General features: G+C 37.8%; 1 protein-coding gene across 2 annotated transcripts in view; it reads left to right on the top strand.

Annotated features, from left to right (window-relative positions):
• Positions 1 to 1,299: 1,299 nt before the first annotated feature.
• The window catches only part of LOC144967152 (dual specificity protein phosphatase 10-like), a 54,961-nt gene continuing 48,162 nt past the window's right edge, over positions 1,300 to 8,098 (top strand). Inside the window, exons 1-2 of one of the 2 annotated variants that reach the window (XM_078904043.1) lie at positions 1,300 to 1,792; positions 2,364 to 3,966. In XM_078904043.1, coding sequence (XP_078760169.1) covers positions 2,583 to 3,966 — 1,384 coding nt within the window. In that variant the 5' untranslated portion in view covers positions 1,300 to 1,792; positions 2,364 to 2,582. Of the gene's footprint in view, positions 1,843 to 2,363; positions 3,967 to 8,098 lie in introns of both variants that reach the window. The other variant, XM_078904033.1, reaches the window with a different exon arrangement.

The raw sequence follows: 8,098 nt of genomic DNA, 5'->3' as shown, positions 1-8,098 counted from the left end.
TATTCGTGAAGTCTCTCGCGGATTTCACTTCTGTGAAAATAGAACTGTGATCACCGACTAGCTAGTTTGAGAAAAGTTTAATAAAGACATTGTCATGTCACTCATGACTATCTTTGTGTTCTCATCAATAATTATGATTAAAAAAACAAAAACAAACAACACATTCTGCCTGGTTGTTTATATTGTTTTAAATAGTTCCTTACTTTGGACCCAGCAATTACACATAGGGTGACAACATTTCTATTTTTGGCTTATGTATTCATTGCGTGTGTAATAGTAATCAAACAACTCTAATGGTTCATTCGTGACACAAACCATAATGTAACATTTTTCTTTATTCTTTGTATGAACTTCTATCACAAAATAGAGAATTTACAGTTGTAGTTACAATATTAAAGATGTTTCATTTTGTCAATGCCCCATCAATGAATGAACAGAGACACGTTTTACAGGTTAGATTAAGCTCCAAAACGTGAATGGTTTACAGGGGGAGCCATAAAGATGTGTCAGATGGTATAAATGATAATTCTTTTCGCCTATTGCTTAAGTTATTAAAATAAAGTATAAAAATGAATATATATGTTTTAGACAAATCAGCAGGTGCCGTCATTGTTGACAAGAAATGTTCAGGAAGAGAAGATCCATTCATTTCTCCCAACCAATTACAATATAAATGAAATGTCCTAAAAGCCACACTCACGGTATTGACCAGTTACAGGTCTTTGTTTATTCTGAATGTAAAATCATCGATATAAGAGATAATTTGTGGTAACAGCTGTAAATTTAATGTTTTTGTTCTGTATTTATATGGATTTATGCATAATTATGGGGAGCAACACGCTTTAACACTTTAAAAAGACGAATTTAAACCTTTTGATTCTTTTAAAATATTAATTTAATGATCTGATCATTTCCCAAATGCTGGTATTGGTCGATAAAATAATAATATTATATCATCATATTGGTAGGTAAAACTATTATATTAACGAGGTAACGGTTTGAAAAATGCTATATTATTCCACACGTGAATGACGCAAGATGACGCACGGAATACCGGTTGGGGTTGCTTCTCTTCCACATAACGCACGTCACAGCTGGCCACGGGGAACCCCTCTTGTGATGACTCTGTTGCCGATGACTCATCGTTTATTGATTTGGCCTCTCGAATGGCACAGCAGTTGTCGAGGCACTTCATTCACATTCTTCTCGATTCCTCATTGGCTAACTTTGCTTCCCTGTCTGCTTCAGCTCTCCACTTCCATTCGCCGTCTGCTTTTTCGTTATGATTTTGGACCAATCACACACGAGAGAAGAGACACAAGGTTGTCAACACACACAACAATTCACATGAACACATACACACAAAGCAAACACACAGACGCCTCGCTTTTTACTTTTTACACAACACGCTCAGATAGTTTTTGCTCTACTTTACAGCACACGAATCACGAACAGGTGTTAGTACAGCGAGCATTTTTCCGTTTAGTCATCATCACAAGAGTAAAATCGTCAAGAGATGTTGAGAGCAGACCAGTTGCGCGAGAGATGAGAGAGTGAGATGGTTGATGTTTGAAAGTTACGTGTGCTCTCTCACTGAAAAGTTTTACAAACGTTGGTTTAGAAATACAGCAACAGCTGTGAAATTTATTTCAAGGATACACACATACACTATGATTCAAATTTAACTTGGTGTTACTCACTTGGATTATATTGGTGTATTAATTTGTGTTTGACTCAGACGAGATTGTTCATATTCACGTGGATTACCTACATTCACATCTACATCTCAGCAGTGAGCAGTCACATCATTTCTTTTGTATATTTTCATATTCTAACATTATTGTGAGTGTGTTTGGAAATAATATACTTCTTATTATACTTAATAGGATATTCTAAGTTTATCACAATCACATCTTTTCTTGACTTTGATAATTGATATTTGTTCGTGGATCTAAAATAGTCGCAGTGAAGTCAGATTGTTGTAGTAAATGTTAATTTTTTTTTTTTAAGTTTTCAAATTTCAGTGAAGTTTTGTAACTTAATGATTCTCTATATTGTTTTATGAATGGTTTTCCATATTCGTGAAGTGGAAAAGTCTGATTAACCGTTCTATTTCTTTAAATAAGATTATCATTATCACGATTCGTTTTCCTCTCTCCTCTCCGTCCAGTTCATTAATCGCATCGTTTATTTATTACTAATCGACTCATTTCCTATTGATTGTCATAAATCATTTTGATAGTGACAAATCCATGTTTTTATCAAACTTAGTCACATGGGAAAAGTACATTATCTGATATATTACGTGTACGAATGTTCATGACAAATTATTAATATGCGATTATTTTCTGTTTGATTTTCAGGTCATCAATCATGAGTCATTTTTTCAACATGGTAGTTAACATCACCAAATGATTATTCGCTCGGTGCACGACGCACACTCATCATCTTCATCATCATCCCCGTCATCATATTCATCATTCTTATCGTCCATAGCATCATCATCGCCAAAGTTGTTATTCTAACTTTACCGGATCGTCTCCAATGCTGATCCCAGCTCACTCCGGTCACAGAACACGGGTATGGTGATCCTTGTGAGACCCCCGTCTCCGGCACTGGCGTCACGAAGTTGTGCCTCTCTCCCATCACCTCGTGACAGTGACCCCACCACCCCCATTGCCCTCAACACTAATCCCGAATTCATTCCCACCATCGAATCAGAATCCGCCGCTTCCGCCATCAGCATCATCAACAGCAACAGCAGCATCTCCAACACTGACAGCAACACCGTCAAACTGGCCACCACTCACCCCGCCTGCCCCATGCCCGAGTCAGGTGAATTATCCGTGCTAGCTCCGCCATCACTCCACCACAACACGCCAAAGATCAACAACTCAACATGGAATGCCCGGCGGCACTTGAAACTCAACCTAAATCTCAATCAGCCACAGCAATGCTTTCATCATAATCTGCATCACCAGAATAACCACCACCACAACAACCATCGATGTTGTAGTAGTAGTGGAGTTCCTTACAACAACATGGTAAACGTTTCCGGTCCTGGGAGATCATCCTCAGTTTCTCCCAGAATGCCTCGTCATGAGATCGAAGATCCCATGACCTCTAAGAAATCAAAACTCGACTTCTGCCAACTTCCGACTCCAGCTTCTACTCCGGCGTCTTCGTTGCCTGGCAACCAGGTTCATAACAACCTCCATAACAGTCAACTCCACCTACAGTGTTCCTCGTCATCATCAGGATTTAACAGTGTCCACCCAAAAGCAAACATGGTTTGTTACCTTCAACAAAACTCATCGTCGCCGTTGTCACCACCGTCCCAGCCATTCGGTCAAAGGAATAATTCATCCAGCCCCAATTCCACCCGTCGGCGCAGCAGCAGCATCCACCATCACCATCACCATCGCCTGGCTACATCTCCTACCTCAGCTTTAATCAATTACTCGAGAACATCTCCCGTGTCAAGTCCAGAAATGACCAACTGCGGTTGCGGGCTTGTCTGTACCTCACTTGGCTGTGCTTCGTCACCATCCTCAGCCCCGTCACCTTACTGTCTGTCCTCGAGGGCAAAGGTAAAACCAATCAGCGGTCAAGACCTTTCCACCATGATCACAACGTCCAAATCTCATCTCATTATCGACGTCCGTTCATCTGAATCCTTCAACAACAACCACATTCGTGGAGCTTTAAACCTATGCTGCGACGACGCTTTCAATCGCAGACGTATTCAGATGGGCAGAACATCCGTCCTCAATATTCTGGGAGTTCGAGACTCGGGTTTATCGTCTGCTGCCAAAAGGAGATCTCGTCATAACAACCAGATGGATATTGTGGTGTATGATGACCACTCCTGCTTTGAAGACTTACACGAGCCTAATCAGCACAGTGCTCTCTGTACTGTCCTGTCGTCACTGCTCAGGGATGGAAGGGATGTATTCGTATTGGAAGGTGAGCTTTTGCTTCCTTACTCCTCTCCCTCCCCCCACTGCCACCTATTTCTTCCTCTTCTCCTCCTCCTTTCGGACTCCTTACTGACTGTCTCTTACACGCTTACAGCGTTTACAAAAAGGTTTTCATTGCTAATCACTTCCATCTGTATTCTGTGTTGTCATTTGAGAGAGAGAGAGAGAGAGAGAGAGAGAGAGAGAGAGAGAGAGAGAGAGAGAGAGAGAGAGAGAGAGAGAGAGAGAGAGAGACTATTTTATTATTTTCGTGTTGACGTGTTGATTTTATTGTACTGGTTGCTAATGACGCTAATAAAATTGTCTTGTGTTGTGCATGCACCAGAGTTATTTCTCGTGTGTCGTTGATATTGGTATTAAGTGTTAGTTTTCATGGGTGTGTATTTTGGAGAAAATTGCATCAACGTATAAGTAAACTTGTCATGAATATGCTATATTATGGGTCATCTCGATTAGACCTTTTGAGTGTAGAACCACCCCTTTTTTATCAAAGAATAATTGATACTGTTTTATTTACTTCATTGGAATAGTTGGATGGGTTTATATTTATAGACGTGACTCACACAACCAACGGCATTGCATAACTCTTTATCAATATCATTATCTCGTTCTTGTCAATTATAATACCAATTCAGTAATCGCTCGTCTTTTGTATATTTTCTATCAACTTACTTATCTTTTTTGTTGTGTTGTTGCTTGTGTGTATACAGATTTAGGCTTTATATTCTATATTTTCAATGACTGCCTGATGACGACTTGAAAACGTCTCATCCCTCTCTCTCTCTCTCTCTCTCTCTCTCTCTTTCTCTCTCTCTTCTCTCTCTCTCTCTTTCTCTCTCTCTCTCTCTCTCTCTCTATCTCTCTCTCGCTCCATTCCCAATCCCCTTCTCCCTCTCACCTTCTGCTCCCTTCTCTTCTCCCATCCACTCCTCTCTCTATCTCTCTCTCTCTCTCTCTCTCTCTCTCTCTCTCTCTTTCTTTCTTTCTTTCTTTCTCTCCCCTTTTCTCTTTTTTTAAATCTTTCGTTCACTGAGTTGGTTTGTGAGTTTATAATATATTGTAGTCACCGACTCTAACACCTCGTAATATACCAGCACATTACCGTACACATGTCAACACATCAACACATGGTTATCATGTAGATACATTTGAATCTTGGTTTTATGAAAATTATTATACAGACACTATGGTTTCTTTGTTTCATGTCTCTTCGCGAAGTCCCAGGTTTGGGAGTTTTTGGCTAGATGAGGATCAAGCAAAATACGAGCAGATTATTACGTCATGGAACATATACCTTTGTCAATATTTACCGTAAATTTGTCATCGGTATATTATTTAACTTTTTCTCTTTGATATCTGTTTGAAATCTAAAGTAACTCGGTGATAAGATAAGCATATAATATACGTGTGAGACACTCTTTATTTTAGATTTACAATGTGTGTGTTTGTGTGTGTGTGTGCTTTGACCTCTCGTCTATAAGTAGATATATGTTAAATGACTGACGTACGTGGTTACCTACTTTACATATATGACGGTAAAAGTTGTGACGATTGTAAACATTGACGATAACGTGATGTTAAAATAAATGTGGATTGGACTTTGAGACGAAGATAAAACGAATACTTAACAATATGTGTATTTTATTTATTTGTTTGTTTATGTTTGCTTTTGTTTGTTTTTTAGTAGGCTATTCTTTCTTTCATTCAATGTGGGTCATTTCTTGAAGTCATTTTAATTGTAATTAATTCGTTAATAAACCGGTTTGATTTTGATAAGTGCAATGATTTAAAATTGAGTTGTAATTAAATGATTAACATATAAAATAATTTGTCATATCTTTTTATTTTCGGCATATTCATCGTCCATTCAATTATGATACAACTATACTATGGAGCAAAAAATGTTTTAGTAAAGTGGGAGAACAAGATTCGAAAAAGTGATAGAAAAAAGTTTAGAAAAAAAACCCAAAAATCAACAACAACAACAACAACACCCCACAAAGAAACAAGCAAACAACAAAACAACTAATTCCAAATGTTTTGAAAGCATTAATTGATGCTCATCGAATCCTTGCTCTTTTTCATCATGACAATTGTAAAATTGCCGTAGGATTGATACGATTTAATTCTATGGAATCACGGTTTGTTTACTATTTCGCCGCCACCTCACGCTCGCACTATTTTCAGCGATGAAGAACCAACCACCTTATATTGTTACAAGCAGGGAAATCTTTACTCTGAGACGAGACGCGACGAGAGAAAACTGGAAACCTCCCACACTGCATAGCTACCCGATCTGGTATGCTCCAGTTTCGAGTCGAATATTTCTGGCTAATTTTCGATAAAACTCCGTGTGATTCTGAGTCATCATCACGCAAGCTCAACACAACCACTATAGATATAAACCATCACAATTCGTAACGACACGATATCTCTGCTTGACATTGTAATACCTACATTTTAAATGGTTAAACGACGAGACTACATTTACTTTAAATTATGACATACCCCCCCCCCCCCCCAAAAAAAAAAAAAAAAAAAAAAAAAGAAAAAAAGAAAGAAATATAAAAAATAAAAAAAACAGCAAAAGACAAAAACAAAAACTGCGGAGTAATCGTTTTCACCAAGAGAGAAGTAACGTTTTCGATATCAAGTTAAGAAACAAACAAACAAAAACGTCCGTATTATTATTAAGATGTAGATAAACAATAGTTATTGGTTTTTTAATTTTTATAATTTCGCAAATTACTCATTTTGATTTTTGCTGAAAGACATTATTCTTATTATTAAGACCGTTATGCTCACTTGCGACACTGCATGCACCACGGCTGATTCCGGGATATTTTAGTCTTCCAGTTGAAGACAATTTAATTTCGCCAATAGAAATAGAAATGAATTTAGGCAATTCCAGTTTTTAAAAAAATTTAGACCTGCAGTCATAATCAGATAAGGAGGAAAATTGTAAAGATAATGTACAACAATTTAAAAAGTAGAAATATCATTTTATTTTGTTATAAATGAAAATGTTAGAACTAGATACGTTTACAACTTTCAATGACGTTAAAATGTGATATTCTGGGTAAAATCGTGACGATGTTTTTAGCAATGATAAAGAAGAAGATAAAGCGAAATAGATTGAAAAGTGTGACATGGAATTGATTGTAATAAAAACGCCCGGAGTGATATTGCATGACATTGACAGCAGGAAGAAATCCATACACGGAAGAAACCAATGAAAATGAGTCACATGCGAGATAGCATTTACAAAAAAATATTATTGTATTTGTTGTCTGCCAATTTTCACTCGTGATATAGGAGTTAATGGGAGCTCGTAGGATGTGATGAACTTTCCGTAGCTTGAAGGTGGAAAGAAAAATAAAATATTTTCTATCATAACGCGTCAGATAATTGGGATTCGCGTGTAATGTAAATATGCCCTGGAATGATTTGTTGTTGTTGTTTTTTGGGGATTTTTTTTTTTTTGCACTTTAATTTTTTTATGACGATGAAAGACAGTTGTTTGACACATCTACCCCCCCCCCCCCCCCCCCCAACCTGCGCGCGCTCGGCCAGATCATTATTAGCATTCAGAAATAAATAGAAGACATGCAGCCATGAACACACCGAGTGAGGATGGAGTTGCTTCCGGTTTCCTTTCATTGGATAATGTCATTACATATTATATATATGTATTCTCAAATTAAATAGATTTAAAAAAAAAAACAAACTCAACGTGAATCTAGTTTCAATAAATTATGCTAGTGGAAGATGAGGGAGGTTGGGGGGGGGGGGGGGAGCAACATTTAGATTGTTTTATTTCGAGCTACCTATCAGCAGCTATAAGGCAAATTGCCTTAGGTAGTGTTGTGTCATTTTTTGTTGATTAATTCTTCATGTTGTGTCGTCGTCGCTGTTGTTATTATTGCGGTTGTTTTTGTTGCTGCAGGGAAATGTAGAAAGGGGAACAAAAATCGTAACATCGAACGTGTTCTTACCGTTTCATTTGGACGCTCTACCATTCGAACCAACGGGATCTCACACGATAGGCAAATCATCAGATACACCTGCCACTATTGTTGTTGTAATGATGAAAAGGGAATGAAAGAGGATTTATCGAT

The sequence above is a fragment of the Berghia stephanieae genome, chromosome 1 (assembly GCF_034508935.2).
Source record: "Berghia stephanieae isolate SIO BIC M18660-M18661 chromosome 1, UCSD_Bste_1.3, whole genome shotgun sequence".
Classification (NCBI taxonomy): Eukaryota; Metazoa; Mollusca; class Gastropoda; order Nudibranchia; family Aeolidiidae; genus Berghia; species Berghia stephanieae.
This window is presented reverse-complemented; position numbering and strand designations above follow the sequence as displayed.